We start from the raw sequence: 21,651 nt of genomic DNA on the forward strand, positions 1-21,651 counted from the left end.
TGTTTTTCAGCTATTCCAGTGACATAGAAATGTGTGAAGTAACCCAAACAGCTGTAAAGGAAAACAAGGTCTTCAAGGTTATAAAAACTGAAATGCCTTTATTTATTATTTTTAAATAGATGAATTTATATTGAAATTTAAAGATTCTCTATTTTACAATCAGAAAAAGGAACTGTTGAAATAATGTCAAGATCCAATACCAAAACAACTGAAGGTAGCAAATATGAAATAAAGCCAACACTCTAGTCTTTTTTCACATAGTATTAAAAACAAAGAGAAAGCTGAAGCACAGCATGGAACATGGAGAAGCAACAGTCAAAATATGGTAAAAAAAAAAAAAAGTGAGGTAATATTCAAGAAAAAAATTGAGCAATAAGTAAACAATTGCAAAATCAATTTGATCTTTTGGAAAATGTGTTCCCTGAGTTTCTTGGGGAAAAATTCAGAGGCGTTGTAAGCTTTAGATTTGTAGCTTTAAGTGGGAAAGCTGATGATTCCCAGTAACTCTGGGTGCTCTAAAAAGAAGGAAGAAAAGACTACGCTGAATACTTCATTGTCTATGGGATCATTAAAAAGTAGAGATAGAGTCAGTGAAGCAGAAAAGAAGCCATGAGAGATGAGGCTAATTCCAATTTTATATGTTAAAATACCTTTCACTGAAGGTAAAAAGAAAAGGCTTGATGCTGCCCTGTGATACACAATACTCTCAAACATGCATTTTGTAAATGTAGGTATTCCACTGGAAATTTCCTTCCTGCATGATAAGTTGTGCAATGATAAGAGATCAAGCATGAATGTTAATACTGGAGCAAAATCTTCTGAAATGCATATATATTAATGTGTATCTCATACAAAACATCATACTCTCGATTTCCTTGTGTGGTTGGTATATGTCTATGTCCTGGTCCAGTCCTGGACAATATGCTTTCATGCAGCAGCCCAAATTAAGTTTTCAGTCATGATTACTTAGCGTGATTATTCAGTAAGCGTGAGTTCACCTCAGTCACTGGACAAAGAATCCGTGTTCCTTTCAAAGTACACATGGCTTATCTACAGTTCAACTTTCTGACATGGACAGGACTTGGTTGGATATGACAGGCTGTGGTCAATGGGTTTGATCATCATCCACGCAAACTTGCACATGTGCTGCTTGTTGCAGTCCTTTTGCCAGTATATCACATTTCTACGGTTTAGATTTGCTCCAGCACACGCGTCATACCACCAGCCTCCCCCAGGAATGCCATTGTGTTCCAATTTAGCACAATTCTGAAAGTAATTGTCATTGTCTCTGTCCTTGGTGGTGAACTTCTGGTTGTCATGGAGATAAGCTTCTGTGTCCAGGGTCAGAGCATCAGTGGCGTTGCCTTTGTATAGACCAACCCTGATTCGGTATTGAGATTCTTCATCTTCAATAAGGAACGGTTCATACTGTCCCCATTTGATTTCAGCATTTAGGTTCACAAGTTTAACTCCAAGTATATATTGCACGGAACTGCTAGTTAACTGATGCATATATTCATTTCCTAACCAGTGGTTGTCAAGAACGGAGCCAAATCCATATTTGTAATCTCACCAGGTCCTATCAAAGTCAACAGTACTATTGGCTGTAATGTGCTGGATTACCGTCCAGCCACCATCCTGCATGTTACAAGAGACAACAATTGGGTCCTCCTTTGGTTGGATGATGTAAAGACCATCTCTGGAATTTCCTTTGGAGCGCTGAAAAATCTCAAAACAATCCCTCGGATAGTCTGAGGAGAAAAAAAAAAAATAAAATAAAAAAAAATTGTTCAAATAGTAGATTTTAAATATTGAACTCTGTCCTTTAGACTGAGTGAACAATTGCCTTCTGACTGGAAGCTGATTTTGACTTCATCCCAGCTGGTGGGCACCTACTCAGCTAAAGGCAGAAAATTTCAGGGCAGAACATACAGGAAACGTTCAAAAATTCAAAAAAAGGGTTTGTTACCCTGTCATACAACAGAAGCGTGATTTGCATTTATGACAGAAATATGGTTGAAAAGCCAAAAGTTATGTGCAGACCGTTCCTTTTCCTCCTGTCTTCTTCCAGTTTCAGTACTCAGGAAGTTTGCAACTGCCTGTGCCATGTGTTGGACCATTGTGTTTAATTACTAGAGCTAGCCTTACCCTCAGCAAATAAATCTAATTTCTCTTTAGCCAATTTACACTTCAGGCATCTGTAACATCCTTGCATGAAATTCTGATAAGTATGCCATGTGTTCATTGATAAAAGGGACATATTAAAGCACATTTCTTGCTAATACAAAACTTAAAAGCATTTGAAGATTTCCTTAGGAACAGTTCTTGCCACTCAAACTCCAGGTTAAATCTTACCACTGATTTCCAGGTAGAACTACAGTGTTGTGCAGTGGGTAAATTATGTTAGGATAAATATGTTCTTTATTACTTGGTGTAAGATAAATCTTCTGTTTCTTAATTGTCTTAGTAGCTTTTCTGCACTTCTTCACTGCAAATTAATCTCCTAGAATGTAGGTAAAATTGCACACAGCATTGCAGATGGTCTTTCATAGTGCCACTGATTCTTCCCAAGTCTTACTCAAAACACCTCTGTTGATATATTCTAGGATTGCATTTGTATTGCGTAGTTTCCTTTAATCTAGAGTTTGGTCTTTGGATCTTTGTAACTGGTAAGGTTACCCTGCAGTAAAACCTAGAATTTTGTACCTTATTTTTCATCCCAGTGGTATTACTGAAGAATTTTTCTTTTCTCTGTGTAGTATTTTGACTCTTTGTGTTGGCATTTCTCTACTTCATGCTATCATTAAATATTATCAGCATATTTCTATTTTTGTGTTGGTATACTTAATAAGAATACTGAAAAGATCACTTATAAGCAAATACTTCCAGTCTCTCATTGACTCTAAGGTTTACTTTCGTACCCACATCATTGTAATTTTCTTTTTAATCTCCACTGAAAGTATAATATAACTCTACCTTCTCTGATTTTATATTGTATGAAATGTTGTATCATAGGTTTTGTACAAGTTTTGATGGATTAAACCTGTTAAATAGTATTATTCATAATATCAGTATTGTATTAAATATAGTCTTTTATATTTGACATTCAAAAGTTTATTGGGACTTCTAGGTCACTCAGGACAGATTTACAGGAGTATATGGGCTTTCCAAGGTCTTACTTTTATGCCTTTCATTGCCTAATAGAATCTACAGCCATGAAGAGAATACTTCAAATCTCAATACTATCTGCATGACATTTTTAAATACCTTGAAAGAGCAGAACTGTGTACATTATTCTGTATCCCAGTTGTTAAAACAGTCACGTGGTAGACATAACCTGACTCCAAACCCAATTCCATGATTTTATAGAATGATTCTTTAAGTGATTTATATAGAATCACAGAATGTCCTGAGTTGGAAGGGACCTACAAGGATCATTGAGTTCAACTCCTGTCCCTCCAGGACCTGGACATAGTGATGTCCAAGCAAGCAGTATATATGGCGACACTTGTATTTGCCCTTCTCAGTGCATATTAGTCATGAAAAATAGAGTAACTTCTGCAGACAAATAATGAGAAAATAATTTAGGCTGATTGTTACAGGATTCACTTGAATCAAGTGCCATGAGTCAGAGGAGGAAAACTAATCAATCCCACTACTCCTTTTGTTTACATTTTATGTGGAATCTACTCTGGTAAATGTATTAGAACACCTACCAAGCTGGACCTTGAAAGCTAGATGGGCAGAGGGCTTCAGTTATAAGTACTAATGGAATTTAGGTGCTGATGTGTCAGATGTAATCTAGATTTGATTGTCCTAAGTCTTCAAATGCCACAAAATATATTTTTACAAAAAAGCTGTCAATTTCTCTTGGATTAGATGGCAGCTGAGCAAGCTTTTTAAAGATTCTGGACTTCGGGGCAGGACGTGTTCATATTGCAAAGTACTTTTGCAGGGCTAGCTCTCAAATATGTTGGCTGAAAATGTTACAGCAAAGCAATAAAGTAAAACACAGCGTGCATCCAAATCACTCACTCTCCTCATGAGTACCTTTTTCATCAGCATTACCCAGTCTCTCATAGCCTCTTTGAGGGAGAAGGTGGGCATTAGCCAAGACCATTGCCTCTCCGGTGCTCACCGACACAGTGCAGTGGGAGAGCAAGAACAGAATAAATCCTGCTGACCTCCTCAACAGCATCTTCTGTCCCAGTCGGTCCTCCTGCAGCAACACAGACTGGAACTGAAAATGGAAAGATTGATGACTTTTAGTATGGAAGTCCTGAAGGAGGAAGGTGTCAAAATACCTAGCTTCAACACAGTGAGACTCTGCAGAAACTGGCCTCTCCCATCTTTCAAGGACCTCTCCTTCTCCTGATGTCTCACACCCTATTTCTGACCAATCATTCCTCTGACTGTGCTGCCACACTTAGAACATCACTCACCTCTGTCACCTTATGCCATACTGGGTAATGAAACATAATTTAATTTTGTGTGTAACAAAAAGCCATAGAAAGTAATGTAATGACAAATGAAAAAGCACATTTTATATTTATCAGAATTGAACTTTGCCTATTCCCCGAGTCCAAACTGTAGTGAAATAGCGGCACCAATGGTTGAACTGTCAGAAACAGTAACACTGGCTCTGCAGACTGTCAGCAGGTCAAACAGTAGTCAAAGACATGGCTTTCCAAGTGCTGGGAATATTTCCATACAATGGAGAACTCACTTCAGCACATCCGGACTACACTTTTTATGAATTTTCATCTCCATCTTTAAATAATAGGTCGCAGGTTTAAATCGGATTTAAAAAAAAAAAACTCAATAAACAAAGCAAAAATGACTTTTCTTCAGCCTATTCAAAACCCACAAGGGTTCAATATATTGAATCAAAATAGTTTTGAGGCCCATTTTATCCTCCTTTGGGGGTTACACATATAGTAACTGTCTATTCAACATAGCAAGAAGGCTTAAGCTATTACTGGACTAAATCTGGGTGTCCTCACTTAGGCAAATCCCAGCTTGACTGAAGAGGAATTTCTATATCCATGACAGTTTAAACTGAATCAAGATAACAAATGTTTCCCATACTCTCAAGGGACACATTCACTTACACTCCAGCCAAAACTTTTTCTTTTTCTTTTCTTTTTTTAATTTTTATTTAAGGACTGAGCTCCTCACAGTGTGTTTGACAAAGGCAGAAAACAGTTCTAGCAGCAGCTCTTCGGTCAGAGCTTATTTCCTGCCAGCATCAGCACAGAGTCTACAGAGGTCAGTACCCTTGTCCACACTGGTTTATGTTGCAAAAGAGACACATTCCTTATAAATCTAATGACTTAGCAGCACATTCAGCAAACAGTTTTCCAGAGTGAAAAAATATTCAGCATTATTTTTTTAAATGTCCAAGATCAATAATTGTAATAAAGTTCAGGTTTGAGAGTCAATTTTTATAGCTGCCATACAAAAACGCAGAAAAACAGAATTTTCTACTCTACCTAAAACTATTCAGCAATAATTCTGATTTACTACTAACATACAATTTGCTATTTTATGCAAAGTTAGTCATTTGACATTGGTATCATAATAAACTGGAAAATTACCTTCCATTAAATTTGGCAGAGAGTTTTATTTAAAGCATTTAAGTTCTGCTTTTCCCTGAAAGCTTCTATTATTTTTGTTGTTATTATTATTATACTATAAATTACTTAAAATCAAAACCTAACCCACAAGCATCACTAAATTTCAGGAAATCTGTACTTGGATCCGGAGTTATTTTTTTAGCTGTTTTGTTTTTCTTTATCATTTTTGAGTGAGACAGTCTTTTTTCTTCCCTCATGTTTACTCATTGAAATGATTTACAGATCCATTTAATTCCAGAATAGAACTTGGCATTATAAATTATTAAGAAAGTAACTGAGGAAAACTGCACTAGGCAGGCACCTTACCTCTTTCAAGTGAAGCTTGGCAAAGAAAAATGCACACAAATAAACAAGGTCATTCTCTACAGCTGTACTTTGCCTGCTACTTAAGTCCAGGTGGATAAATCAGCTCCAACACACTATCTCAAATGCAGCAAAATTGCATCTTCATTATTTCACACTCTGTGCTTACTCTGGTGGACTTTGACATATTACACTTGCAAGTATGAATGAATTATAAAGTACAAAGTTCTTCCATAAGGACTAAAACAACATAGTAACTAAATTAAATTTCCTTGATTAATAAATAGGTGCAGTAATGGAGAACCATGAAGGAGGTTACAGTTCAGAAGATTATTTATGTTGCTCAAACACACACAGTCAGATGCTCAAATTTACCATGTTATTTTGCATAGCTGAATTAACTAGGTGCTGTACTACTAGTCACATTTAGAATTGCATAGACACAAGTTGATTTTTAACTATTAGGAACAGATCAACCATAAACCCTATTGTTACTTCATGTTTTAATGTGAAAGAATCAGGATTAGTGTCTCAGAGCTATAAAATTAGAAAAAAAGAAAAAACAAACCACAACCAAACAAAAAAATTAAACCAAACCAAACAAATAAACAAAAAACCCACAACAAACAAACAAAAAAACCACACACACACCCACCCCCAAAAAAACAACCAACCAAACAAAAAAATAAAAAACAAAACCCCAAAAAAACAGCAAATACCAAAAGTAGAAGAGGCTGGTCAACAGGTTTCTATTTTAGTTTATTTGGATTCACAGGAGTTAATTAACATATAATTCAGGTCAAAATAAATTAATTAGATGAGTTAATTGTTACTATAGATCTGAAAGTTGTATTGTCTATCTGCATGGCCTTTAGATGACGTCTCATCTAGTACTGTATTTACTCTTTTCAAGAGGAGCCAACACCTAAGTTTTTGTGCTACTTGATCCAGCCCGCAATCCACTTGGATCAGAGTCCGTCTCTGAAATAAGCCATAATTAAAACTGATGGAACTTTTAAGTACTGTGCAAGCTCTACTGGAGGATTTGTATTATGAATAATTTCTATCCTTCAATATTTCATCCTCAGAGAAAGCACAACATGTGAGGATTTATATTTCATACACAATTCAATATATACACACAACAAATATTTAGGAAAGACTTGCTTGTAACATTTAAAACTCAGTGATATTTCTCTTTAAAGTACAAGCAAGACTTCGTGACACACGAGGATGGCCACAGGCAGTCAGAACAGTATCTTTTCCCTGACACTGGCCAGTAGCAGTGGCTACAGGCAAGAGATGAAAAACACATTGTCTCTGCTTTTAGCATTATGCAGCTCAGGGAATTTCTGATATCTGTATGTTTGACATATCTAACCTCTGGTTCATAGCCAAGGTTTATAAAGCTTAGTAAGGCATGAAAATACCGTATTGTATCTTATGAAATAATAAAAGTGCTTTGAACAGGTAACAGATCTTGCTGAAATAGTATACGAAGAAAGGGCAGGCAAAGATACCTTTCCACTCTGCCCATGTGGATACACTCTAGAAAACACCATCGAATTTAGTGGTATTTATTGATAGGTCTCATGTCACCCTGACATAAATTGGGGTGCATCTTTGGTTTGTGCCATTGATTCTTACATATTCCATCACTGTTTATCTCCTCCCCCGTCCTTCTATTTTTCTTTACTTTCTTGCTGTTTGCATCTCTTTGTTAATTTCCAAACTCTCATCTGAGCTGGCAGAACAGAAGTGAAGTGGGAAGTGTTTAATTAGAAGAGAGAAGAAAGGGCAACGGCATTCATTCACTCATGCGCAAAAAGGCATCTATTTCTGTAGAAGTAAACTTTGGAAAAAAATTAAAATCATTACATATCTCTCTCTGCTCTTGATGAAGTATTTTGAGAATAATTTTTCATCCCTGAAAATTATATAATGATCTTAAGGTAGGATGAGTTTACATTGGTATGGTTTGGTTGTATACAGGTTTCAAAATAATACATTACCCTAATGACTTGTTGTTAGCCATGTTAATTAAGATACTTCATTTCTCAGCCAAATGACTGCATTTTCCTTCCCCAAAATATACTGAAGTTTTAATTATCCCTCTGATTCTGCTCAGCTTTAACTGACAAGCATTCATTTGAATTTTTCCAGTGCAGCCTCTGCTACATGGAAAGTCTCTTTACAAGTTCTCTATATTTTAACAATTTGTGTCACTGTTGCAAATTAAGAATTTGACTGAGAGTGATCAACCTACTACTTCATCAAGCTCTAAAGTCAGTTGCAAAGACAACTTGGCTACTATATTACAACTAATCAGACTCTCTGTGTAAGGGATATGAAAAATATACCTATCTAACTCATATAAGGAAGCTATCCGTTCTAGCAAGGGCAAAGTAGCAGTAATTTAAACTTAGTAGTGTGGATAATGATGTCAGTAAGTGCCAGTAAATATTGCAGAATCATTTAGGTTGGAAAAGACCTTTAAGATTATCAGGTCCAACCGCTAACCTAACACTGCCAAGTCCACGCCTAAACTTTGTCCCTAAGTGCCACATCTGCATGTCTTTTAAACACCTCCAGGGATGGTGAGTCAACCACTTCCCTGGGCAGCCTGTTCCAGTGCTTCACAACCTTTTCCATGAAGAAATTTTTCCTTATATCCAATCTAAACCTCTTCTGGTGCAACTTGAGGCCATTCTCTCTTGTCCTATCCCTTGTTACTTGGGAGAAAAGATCAACACCCTCCTCACTTCAACTTCCTTTAGGTAGAAAGCTCTCCCTGAGCCTCCTTTTCTACAGGCTAAACAGCCCCAGTTCCCTCAGCTGCTTCTCATCAGACTTGTGCTCCAGACCCCTCACCAGCTTTGTCACCCTCCTCTGCACTCTCTCCAGCACCTCAGTGTCTTCCTTTTAGTGAGTGACCCAAAACTGAACACAGGATTCAAGGTGGGGCCTCACCAGAGCCAAGTGCAGGGGGACAATCACTTACCTGTTCCTGCTGGCCACACTATTCCTGACATAAGCACAGATGTTGTTGGGCTTTTTGGCCACCTGGGCACACTGCTGACTCATCTTCAGCCAGCTGTCAATCAACACCCCTGGGTCCTTTTCTGCCAGGCAGCTTTCCAGCCACTCTTCCCTGAGCCTGTAGTGCTGCCTGGGGCTTCTGTGACCGAAGGGTTGGACCTGGCCTTGTTGGACCTCATACAATTGGCCTCAGCCCATCGATCCTTGTGTAGAGCCTTCCCACCCTTAAGCAGATCAACATGCCCACCCAATTTGTGTCATCTGCAAACTTACTGAGGGTGCACTCAATCCCCTTGTACAGATCATTGAGCAGGTCACCTTGTCATAGAAGGAGATCAGGTTGTACAAGCAGGACCTGCCTTTCATAAACCCATGCTGACTGGGCCTCATCACTTGGTTGTCCTGTATGTGCTGTGTGATGGCACTCAGGATGATCTGTTCCATGACCTTCCCTGGTACCAAGGTCAGACTGACAGGCCTGTGATTCCCCAGATCCTCCTTCTGGCCCTTGTAGATGGGCATCACATTTGCCAACTTCAAGTTAACTGAGATTTCCCTGGTTAGCCAGGAATGCTAATAAATAGTTGAAAGCAGTTTGGTGATCACCTCTACCAGCTCCTCCAGAACCCTTGAGTGGAGTCCATCTGGCCCCATAAGCTTCTGTGTGTCTAAGTGGTGCGGCAGGTCACTAACCATTTCCCCTTGGATTATTTGGGCTTCATTTTGCTCCCTGTCCTCATTTTCCAGCTAAGGCGGCTGGGTATCCAGAGAACAACTGGTCTTACTGTTAAAGACTGAGGCAAAGAAGACACTTAGTACCTCAGCCTTTTCCTCTGTCTTTCTATTTCCCCCCACATCCACTGAAAGATGGAGATTCTCCTTAGTCCTCCTTTTGTTGCTATTGTATTTAAACATCTTTAACTTTCTTGTATAGAAGTAGCAAGATGAAGTTCTAGTTGGGCTTTGGCCCTTCCAATTTTCTCCCACATAACTTCACAACACCCTTATAAGTCCTCCTGAGTCACCTGCCCCTCCTTCCAAAGGTCATAAATTCTCTTTTTTTCCCGAGTTCCAGCCAAAGCTCTCTGTTCAGCCAGGCCGGTCTTCTTCCCTGCTGGCTTGTGTTTTTGGCACACGAGGACAGTCTGCTCTTACATCTTTAAGATTTCTTTCTTGAAGAATCTTCAGCCTTCCTGGACTCTTTTGCCCTTCAGGACTGTCTCCTAAGGGACTCTGTCAACCAGCATCCTAAACAGGCCAAAGCCTTCCCTCTGGAAGTCCAAGGCAGCAGTTCTACTGATCCTCCTCCTTACTTCTCCAAGAACAGAAAACTTGATCACTTCATGATCACTATGTCCAATAATGCCATCATCATTAGGGGAAAGGCTTTGACACAGACCAGCAACTTGTTTATCCAGAGTCTTCAAAAAGCTTGAGATGGGTGGTTTATGGCTTTGTTCTGTTGCCATAAACATGTAAAAATGCTAACTTGCATGCAATAATCTTGTTCAGCATACCAAGGAACTCAAGAGACAAAGTTCTAAAAAGGCAAAACACATAAAACATATTAAAAAGTGCTCACATAGTATTTTTCCTGAAAGAAGTTTTTTGGGTGCACAGCACAAGTGACTGTTTTGTAAAAAAATACCAAACAAACCAACCAAACAACACAATCAGGCCATAGAAATACTCCTGCAACTTTGAGTGACTTTGAATTGCTTTGCAACCTTGGCTAAATGCACTTTGGTATCTTTGTATAGGATCAGTAACAAAAAAAAAATGTTCATAACAGTTTTCACTTGTTCTTGAACTTCTGAGCTGGCAATGGCATTGAAGTGTGTGTTTTTTTCTGACAACGCAGAAAGAAGTTATTAACTGCTGAAAGACATTGCACATAAGACTATTTTCAATACATCTTCTAAAACTCTTTTTACACATTCATTATTATTGAGATGAGCCATTCATTTGGGAAATGAACCAAGGCATATATTTTTGACTGAATGGAAAACAAAACAAATATTTCCCTCTTAGAAACATTCGACTTTTCAAGTGTTCAGTAATTTTTGTTTTCAGATCTCTTTATGAAAATATCCCAAGGTCTGAAGTAAACAATAAAAACATGTTCCATGTCTTACTCTTGAACCATGGACTAAATTCTAAAGGTGTAGAAACTTAAGTGAATTGAAAAGACTTCACTTTCAACAAAGACCACTGAAGTAGGACCTAACTTGAAAAACACATCCAAATCCATCGCTATGGAAGACATAGGAAAATAATTCTTTTGTTAGCTGACAGATAGGACTAGTGGTAATGAAAAACATAAGTTACTCAGGTAGCTTTGGAAAAGACTATGATAGGACATACCTTGTAAATTACTTTTTTATTCTAAAGGTGGCAGAAATTGCCACACACAATCATATCAGGTGAAAGCTGTTGGAGAATATTTGTGTGGAATGCAATTTATGTAACACCTATCTTAATATGGCAGAATTATGTAATTATGAGAAAGGAAAATTATGAGAAAGGAAAAGTATGAGAAAGGAAAAGTATGTGCAGCATTGTAAGGATAATATGTAAAAAAACCCCAAACAAACACACACACACAAAACCCCACAAACAAACAAAACCGCAAATAAAACCCCCAAAACACCACCACAACAATAACAAGAAAAAAAAACACCAAAACCCACACCAAAAACCCAACCAAACAAAAAACCTCACCCACAAAACAACAACAAAAATACAAAAAAAACAAAACAAAACAAAACAAAACAAAAACAAACACCTAACCAAACAAACAAAAACCAAAAAAACCAAAACCAAAACAGCCCAAGAAAGGCAACCTTTCTCTGTCCTCTCTTGCTAAGAGTCTGAGAGAGAAAGGCTCTTTAAGGGTGGCTGGCAATTAATAAAAGGTACTATAATGATGGAGAAATGGCAGGAACCATACTAAGAGCTTAAAAGGTCTGGTTCAAGAATTCTTTAAAAATTTGAAAGTCAGAATGAAGTGGTGCCAATGAGTGGAATAAAAGGACAAACTCCTAAGAGTGACCATATAGGAATAACTCAATAACAAACTAGGATAAAATAGGAATTAAGATTAAAAAGATTACCATTAGCAAGGGACATAAAAACCAGACAAGTATTCTGTAAATGCATTGGATATAAAAAGAAGTAAAAATCAAAACACCATTATTTACTGAAGGAGAAGGGCAAATGGCACAGATTTGATGCCCTTTTTTGTTGCAGACTTCATAAACAGTGATCAGATACTTAATGAAATTGAATTTAATGGAGGATTAGGACTGGAGGGCAGATTAAGTGAAAAACTTCTCAAAGATACTGAAAAAGTTAGGTATTTTCAAAGTGGCAAGGACAGACTAAATTCTGCAGGTACTTTATGAACTAGCAAAAGTCTTCTCTGAAGCACTTACAATTACCTTTTAGAAGTCACAAAGGTCGCAGAGGACTTCAGTGGGAATAGTAGAGGCGTATTGTTTTAAAAGGAGAAAAACTAAGAGAAATAAAGAACGGTGAGGTACATTTCAAAACTCAGAAAATTAAGAGAACTGAAAAAAACAGGGGATCATAAGGTGATGAAAAGCAACCAGAGTAGACTGGTCAAGAGAAAAATCAAACCAGATTTGTTCCTCCCCGCTACATTGATCCATCCCTTTCCCAGCCTTTGGTCCTTCCTCTAAACATTCCATAGAGAGTTTCACACATCACCACAATCCTGTTAAAATCATCTCATAATAACTTTTAAACAATTCCAAAGTGCCCTTCCTCCTGCATCCCATATGAAGTCCCTCGTAGCAATACTTCACTCTGCAAGGAGTTGTAGGAGAGTTTCTTGGGCTTTCACACCAGGGACAAAGGTCTAATCATTCTTCTTCGGTAGTCTTAGGAGCAGTCAAGTCTGTATCTTCCAGTTTTCATTGATTAGCTTAACTAAGGTTCCTTTACCTGTCACTATTCATCTGAACTTCATCAGGCTTTTTTGTATTGACCATGATTAATCACATAGTCTAACAGTAACATGGTACAATGGCCACAAGTTGTGACTTGGGAGGTTCAAATCGGGCATTTGGGAAAGCTTATTCACCAGGCGTAGTGCAGCATGGAAACAGCTTTCCCAGACATGTTGTAAAACCTCCATGCTTGGAGGTTTTTAATACTGGTTGGCACAGCATGGCTGAACTGGTGTCAGTGATAATCCTGCTCAAAGTGAGGTTGACCAGAGACCACCAAGAAAACCAACACTTACATCATCAGCTGTCTGGACTTGAGAGATAATAGAATATCAGTCAGCTCTCTGGATAATTTCTACTATAAAAAAGACATTTAATAAAATCAGTAAGATGAAAATATTTTCCATCTCCACGCATCAGTTTTACCTCAAGTATCTGATCCAAAACAAATAGCAAAATAATATTTGATAAATACCTGCACAAATATTTGATTCAACAATTTGAGCTGATTATTGGCCCAAAGATTAACAAGCCTTGTGTTGATGTTTTATTTGAATCAATTAGCTATACTGTTTAGTTTAAAACATTGTAGCTTAACCTTGTAATATAGGAGTCTAGAAATTATTTTCTCATCTGGGACAAGAGGCAGCTGGGAGCATTGTCATGGCAACAATCTCATTTCCAAAGAGAGAGTCTGTGACTTCTGTTGCTCTCTAGCAACCTCACAGTTGATGTCACATTGCTTAAAAAATCAAGAAAAAAGAGGGGCTTTTCATATAGAACAATATACCACCACAAGAAATACTTTGAAGGATCATAAAAAGAAAGCTTCAGAAGGTAAGGCAGGCTTTAAATACAAAAAAGCTAAATTCTCAGTTTGCTGATGAGCCCAGGGAAAAACAAACAAACAAACAAACAAAAAAAACAAACCAAAAAAACCAAACGCAAACCACATATATCCTGCCACACGAACATGTCTGTGCAGCTGACTGGGGAATCAGTCTCTCCTGGTGTCGAGGCTTTGATTGCAGGGTGTCAATAAACCGTGGCAGATGTATTGTTAACCCCCCTGTGCTCCCCTCTCCTCCCCTCTCCCCTCTTCCCACTAAGGACAGGTGATTGGGAGGGAAAGAAGGACCGAGAGAAGAGAGTTGGACGCCTGGAAATCATGGTTATGACAGATCTCATCGTCTCACACTAACTACATGACTTGGTTTCTTGATCCTGCTGTTGTTTAAGGAAAAGGGATGGCAACATGAATAATACACAGGGGGTGGATAGGGTGGGAGCAGAAAAATTTATACCAAAACAAGACATTTCACTGCCTACAATTGTCCCCAGGAGAGAGGTTGAGATCACATCATAAGAATTAGTCAGATTGCTCAATGACTATTGAAAGGTTTTAAGCAACTGTGGTGTTAATAAGCTACAGTCCAAGAACCTATGCAGACAGGAGAACCTGTAATACCTCTTTAACACTGTGATACTGAAACTTACAGAATTTAGAAATTAAGGGAAGTTCATGCACAGATCTCAGAGCTGTGGTTTAAACTCTTGTTTATTTACCCTTGCTTCAGTTTGGTTACCTTAATAACCTTTCCTGACTACTGCATTTAAAGCATTCCTGGTTATGGTATAGTTGGGCCACAGATGATGGTCACTCAGAGGAGACTGTCTGGAAGTGCTACATCAAGGCCATACACATGCAAAAAGTATGGCCTTGTAGCCATCTGCAGCCATCATGTGGAATAGCCATAACCACAGAATCACTTTGCTTGGAAGAGACCCTTAAGATAATTGAGTCCAACCATAGCTAACTCTTAGCACTAAACCCTGTCCCTAAGAGCCTCATCTACACATCTTTTAAACACCACCAGGCATGGTGACTCCACCACTTCCCTGGGCAGCTCTTTCCACTGCTTCACAGCCCTTTGGGGAAGAAATGTTTCCTAACGCCCAATCTGCTGTGGGCAACAGCTGAGACCAATACCCCTTGCATTGGCTGGAGAGAGAACACTAAACTTGCCTTCAAAAGTGGCATTGTATGGCAGAGCAAGATCTTCAAATGCATTTACCAATTTTTCCATAAGTATTCATATAACCTAGCTGCATTGGTAATTTTGGTCTGTAATTTGTTCATAAATGAGCTAACTGAAGCAAGTAAGCAGTGCTAAAAATAGGAAACACAGCAAAGCTCATTTCATGGTTTGGACTTCTGTTCATAAACTCTATTAATATTCTCAGTAACACATTGTTATTGCAGAAATACCTGCTTATTCCTAACTTGGAACATAAGAGCATTATTAGGCAGCACAAGTATGTAAACACAAACTATACGTAAAGTATTAAAAATGCATGAAGAAATAGTAGGCAATGTTAGCACCATTTAAAGAAAAAACCCAACAAACAGTGCTTAAATAAAGTTAGAAGAATACGTCTCTACAGGTGTAATCACTTCTTAGAAAAAAAACACATTTGAGAAAGTAGAAGTTTAACTAGTTAAAAAATGCTATCAAATTTGAACAAAGTACAAAAGATTAAAAAAGGCTAACAAGGTACTGCAAAGCTATAAGGTCACTTAATGAGTTTTCAGAGGGCAAGTTTAGTTCATCACACATAAAAGTGCATAAACAGCTACAGTGTATGAAGGAGACCATGCAGATTTTCTGTAATACAGATTTAAGATTAAAAGAGGCAGAATTCTTCAAAAGTGTGTTTTTTTCCTATGCAATAGTAATTAAGTGAGCTGAAAGCAGCAGGTTACTTTCAGCGTTAGGTACTGGGATTTAAGTTGACATTTTTCATAAGCAGCTACCTAGGCCCTCTGGACTTCTTTTGCTTCCCCTTCCCTCTCCCCTCCCCTGCCAAAAAAAAAAAGGACAAACTGAAAACAGTGCATGTTGTTAAACTCTTGTATTTTCAATGAACTGTGGTTGACTCTTTACAATTTTTCTGATACTCTCCTCAGGACACACTTAAATGATTTGAAAAAAATTCTACAATAAAATAAGCCTCTAACTAATTACAAAGAAAGCACAGCTATTTGATTAGATGTTTCTAGGACAAATGACCTCTCCAGCATTAGCTAGCTACCTGGTGATAGAAATAATGAGTTGTTACCACTGAAACACTTGAAAGCTCAAGTGCTGTATACAATTATTTCTGCCAGCACCAGCTGAATAGATTTTGCTACAGCAATTTCAACAAGACCCTTCTAGTCTTCATAAAAACAAAGGGCACAGAGAAGTGAAAAAACTCTGTGTAAATACAATGTGAATAGAATTAGCAGGAAAACAAACCAAAACAAAAGAGGGAGTATCAACACTACAATTCAAATCCACAAATGAGAGGATTGTAAGATAAGGTTTCTTAAGGAATCACTAACAACTGTCTATAGATTCACATGCCTAACAAAGCTACAGGTAGAAGTGTTATTTTTATGAAGGACCACCTGGACCCCTCATTACATACCCAGTAATACCACCATGGTCAAATTCTCATCACTTCTGTTACATGATGATGGATGCTGCACTTATTCCACTATAAGTCTGTCTTTTAGTAACAGCTTCACCTCTCATCTGAGCTCCTCCTCTTTGTAATAGATAAAGTTTAGCACTGCAAAAATACAACGTCATTAGGAGGCTTAATCTTGATCTCAAAATTCTTTAGATACTCTTTCCCCTCAAGGTGTTCTACTACCACGGTCAAGAAATTAAGTCTTTTATTAAGACAGTTTATAGATTTCTCACCTGCCAGGATGAAGCAATCTCAACCACTTTCTACGCATGGATGAGAAAACAAACTGGTAGGAAAAGAAACACTCATTCCCACTCCCAAAACGTAATTCCAAGTCTTATTCTGTTCTGATCCCAGGAGTGGGAAGTATTACTCTGAGTATTTATACAGATTCTTCTCGCATCCTCATGGTAAACAGCAGCGTTGTGCCCTGTGCACCAGACCGTGAGCTTGGGAGTCCTGTTCTTGATTCTGAGCACAAAGGGAAATGCTCCACCTGTGTGTACCAGACAGGAAGAAGATCCTTAAAGAATCCAAAGGGCTTCTGATGAGAACATTCTAATATTTCAAACAGAAAACATTCCTTTAAAAACCTTCTTACTTTTTTACTTGCTGTTTTCAAATTAGTTTCACTGCCTTTTATATTACTTTTCGATGTTTGTATTCAGTTTTAAAGAATAACTTTAAAATCCAGTTCTGGCAGAAAAACACCATGAAAGGTTCTCATTCTGTTGTACATTCACTACCATTTGCCCTTGACTGAATGACAGTCTTGAATTAATTTTTATTCCTATCAGCCATGCAGAACCAAATACATAATAAAAATGAGCTCAACTGTAATCTGTTTTTGTGCATCATCAATAAAAGAGCTAACTAGCTGCGTTCCACTTGCACAGAAAATTATGTTGTCATTAAATCTTCATAGCCTTATTGGAAACAAAGTATCACAGAAGGGTCACTGCCAGCATAATTTGAAGGGATAACCTTGTAATTTCAAAAGTAGACAGGTTTTCCTGAAGAATCAATATTTATTATGAGAGATGATTCATAATTCTTTATGGATTTTTAAACAATAGAATAAACAACCTATTTGTGACCTCAAGAAGCTTTCACTAGATTAACCTGAAAACAGATTAGAACTCAACACGATTCCTGTAGAGAATTTTGTGACTAAAAGCTCTCTGAATGTTGCGTTATTTTATGGTCTGAATAATCAGATTTTACACACAATATCAAGTTCTAGATAGTCATTAAGCCCTAAGGTCCTGTCTTCACAGACATTGAAATGATGAAAGCAGTAATATTTTTTTAATTCTGTTTTTTTCCACAGTTGATACTGCTTGCATTTTCATAATAATGTGTTTTGCATTTAGCCAGTTCACTGGCAGCTTACCACACAGAATTAAGCTCACACCAGTAGTGGGGGACAGGTGGGCTGCTTGGTGGGTACTTTATACCATTTAGGGAAGAGCCTTAAATGGGTGCCCACTTTTTATGCAATAACTGAGGAAAAGATGGATGAGCTTGGTCTCGAGTGGTATAGTGATGTTACCCAGCTGGAAAGAAACATGGGATCGCTGCTTTTTCTTCTCTTACGCGGGTAACAGGCAAATACAGAAGGCTGTGCTCTTCTAAAAGCTGTGACTAGTTATGACATATAGACATATATGTGTCACGAACTGGCCAAACATCTTCATTTGCTCTCTTATAACCATTTGCTCACACATGCTAGCACTACTGCCAGTGTTACAATCAGCTACAAGAAAATGTAGAACATCACAAAAACTTGGTTCACCTACAATTTTTTTAAAGTTATTTTTTGTGAGTCTTAATATTTGCATCAAATCTGCCATGACAGCAATCCTTCACATTTCTTTAGTCTTTTTCAAGTCTGTACATTACCATGGTTGTCCTTCTCCAATTTTTTCTCCTTTCGATCATCTATAGCTTCAAGTACCCTACTAAACGAAACACTGCCAGAGAACTTCCCTGGACACAAGAATATGCTGATTCACAGTATTCAGCTTGTGCAACAGTTGTAAATACACTTTTGGATATGCCAAATGACAACGCCCTCCCTCCGCTCCCAGCAGTTCCTGATGTGGTAAGTAAGTTAGCATGGGCAAGGAACAACTCCTGGGAGGCAGTGTCCATGTGCTCTGTTTTGGGGAGCACAGCAGGCGCAGCAGCTGCCCCAGGCAAGCTGGCCGCAGTGCCAGTGACCCGGTCACCAACCAGCCTTTGGAGATATCAATCGCAGTTAAGCCTGTTGAGTAGGACCTTCCAATGCCCTGTGCACCACTGGCACGTCTTGTGCTTTCCCTGCCCAAGAATGTGCAAGATGTGCTTATGTATTTTTTTTAACCTTTCCATGTAGTTTCTTCAGTAAAACTGCTTTTCCACTGATTTTAAGTTCAAAATTTTAAGTTCTTTCTATATTCCTTCACCCATCAAAAGTGGATGTCAACACTTCTATTCTCCTTTAGTTTGTTAAATAAGCATAATATATAGCCATACATATATATCTGTATCTCCGTATTTCACTGACACATCAGAATGAAAAACATGCACTGCCACTAAGGATTTACTAGTATTTAAGTTGCATAGTTGTTATTTTCCTAAAATAAGTTTCAAATGAAGCAAAATCAGGGGAATACAGATTTACTAGCTACTAACTATCAATAGCAGCAGGATTAAGGTCAGACATGATGCCTTAAAAATTAAAGTGAAATCCTTTTGGTACCTTAAGTTACTGTTGTCATTGTTAACCTGTAAAAATAGGGTCCTTTTGTCAAACTGTAAAGCAAACTTTGCCCTCTTTGAGCTACTGATCACACACAACCTTTATGCAATTAAAGGTCCATTAACACCCAAGTGAAGATGTTTAAATGGATCTTAGAAATTCAATACATTCACTAAATAGGAAAAGAATACCTAATTAAATTGACTAGATTGCTCTGGAAATCTTGACTTATGGTCACTTAAAACTGTTTCTTTAAAAAAATACATATAAGAAACTACATATAAATGTTTACTAAAGGTGCTCTTCAATAAGCTTACTTACTGTATTTTCTTCAGTAAGCTCATAGCCATACTATTTGAGGAACTAACATTAATTACTAGATTTATCATTACCATTACTTTTGTCAGACAAACTTCTCATTCTTCACACACAAGAAAATGAAACAAATAATAAATTATTTGCACAAAGCCCAACAGTTGCCATCAGAACACAAGTCCCTTGATTCTAGAGTTTTAAGTCCTCTTCACAAATACAAATCTTAACTACAAGCCAGTCTTTCTCTTTGAAGCAATGCACACCCCACTGTCGTCATGATGCTACTGTCATCTCCACTTCGTCAAAAAGATAAAGAGCACCAACAAATACTTCCTTTGTTTAAAACAGCGAGGTGAGATAGCTATACATTAAACGTCTTCCTTATATATGAAGAATGGAATCATCTTTAATTAAGTAATTACTTCGAACTGTTCAACACACCTTCCAGGCCATTTAAAATGACTTAGCAGTTAAAAAAGACTTCAGCAAAATACATCTCCTCTCCCTTCTACCCAGCCTGTCACTAACTCAGTTGCCCACTCATTCAGAATGTGGCTAAATAAGCTTTTGGGCTACAAACCCCGAAGTTGCAGTGAGCGGGTTGTGTTACACTCACTGCCAGAAACAGAGAGCAATTCCTGCTGCTGTGTGCCTCCAGTGCTTACTTTCTGCTTGCTCTGGTATTTCTTCAATCCTTCTGTGAGCTATCTCTCCAAAACATAACAGAAATCCAGCAGAAAGATGGACAATTTTATCTTATTAAGTCAACAAATGGCAAAGCCTGAGAAGTACCAGATCTTACAGGCAGCAGGCTGCAGGTTTACCCAGTCCAAGTGGAGGGAAGAAGTCTTCCTCCTTTTGGCAATGAGGAATTCAGCTTGTCTATAGTCCAAGCAGATTCTGTACATCTTTAATTTCTGTTCTGAGGCATCAGCTGCTTCACCTATCTGCCTTACGTTATCTTAAGTAGCCTCACCAAAAGGCAGCTATGTTTTTTCAGAAAATGGGCACGTCAGACCTAACAGAAGAAAGACTACTAAAAATTTGCAAAAGAGGACAAGGAATTAAAACTGAACTGCAGGAAATACTTACTTTCTGAAAAAAAAAAAAAAAAAAAAAAAAAGACAACCTTGCATTACACCAGTAACTGCAATCGGAAAGCTATCAAGTAAGCTTTGCCTAGTGGCATTTATGACAGCCCAAGACCATATTACAACTTTAAGTGACCAAGGAACCATGGCTAGAACCTCTTTTCACACTTGACATAGATTCCAGCTCTAAATTAAAAACCAATCAACCAAACAAGTCGGTACCATTGTAACTAGCATTAGTTCAGCAGCAGACCAATACACTTCTATAAATGACTTCATCACAAATATGTCTGAAAAGGAGAGGAATAACGTACAAAATTGAGGGAATAAACACTAGGTAATACCACTTTTGGGCTTGGATTGTTCAGATAACAGGTTTCTGGGAGTAGGGTAGAGTTTTCTGTTGAGAAAGGCAGGGGCACGGTACAGCACATCTGATGCTGATACACAAATAAATTGCCTGGTTCTTGCTGTAGCGGTTCTAAGAAAAAGAGAAGTATTGAATATTCCATACACTCCTTCCAAAGCTTTACTAGGATCCTTGCAATTCCTGTAATTTTTTTTCTCTGAACTCTTAACAAAGATTTTCATCTTTTTATTGCCTGAATTCTCCAATCCCCCTTAAAGACAGATCAAGACCATCAACAAATGTAGAAATATTGCTATTACCTTTGTAGCGAGTAAAAGCACATCAGTATGATTAATTACTGAACAAACTGTGATTAAAACAAGTTAATGCAATTTGTCATTTCAATTACTGTTAAACAGAACTCATGGCTTGTACTTTCCAGTACAGTGTAGTAACAAAGCTGATTGCTCCATCTTCAAAGAACTGTGCCATTTTCCTATGAATTTTCCAGTAAGATGCTGCTGGTTTTTTTACACAGGCAGTGTGATGCTCATTTCAGTAGATCCTTCCAGCAAAAATATCCAAATACTCTCTTGTCTCTTTTGGATATATTTTACTTAATATACAGAACAAAAAGACCATTCAATCAAAACAAGAACAAGACCAAAAATGTGTAGCTTACTTTGCA

General features: G+C 37.8%; 1 protein-coding gene across 1 annotated transcript; it reads right to left on the reverse strand.

Annotated features, from left to right (window-relative positions):
* Nucleotides 1-82: 82 nt before the first annotated feature.
* On the reverse strand, nt 83-21,564 carry LOC102089857 (fibrinogen-like protein 1-like protein). Its single transcript, XM_065064247.1, is given in 2 exon segments — nt 83-1,751; nt 4,051-21,564. Coding segments are annotated over 2 exon segments (849 nt in total). The 5' UTR covers nt 4,199-21,564; the 3' UTR covers nt 83-1,050.
* Between the last annotated feature and the right edge of the window lie 87 nt (nt 21,565-21,651).

This window comes from Columba livia, chromosome 5 (assembly GCF_036013475.1).
Source record: "Columba livia isolate bColLiv1 breed racing homer chromosome 5, bColLiv1.pat.W.v2, whole genome shotgun sequence".
Lineage (NCBI taxonomy): Eukaryota > Metazoa > Chordata > Aves > Columbiformes > Columbidae > Columba > Columba livia.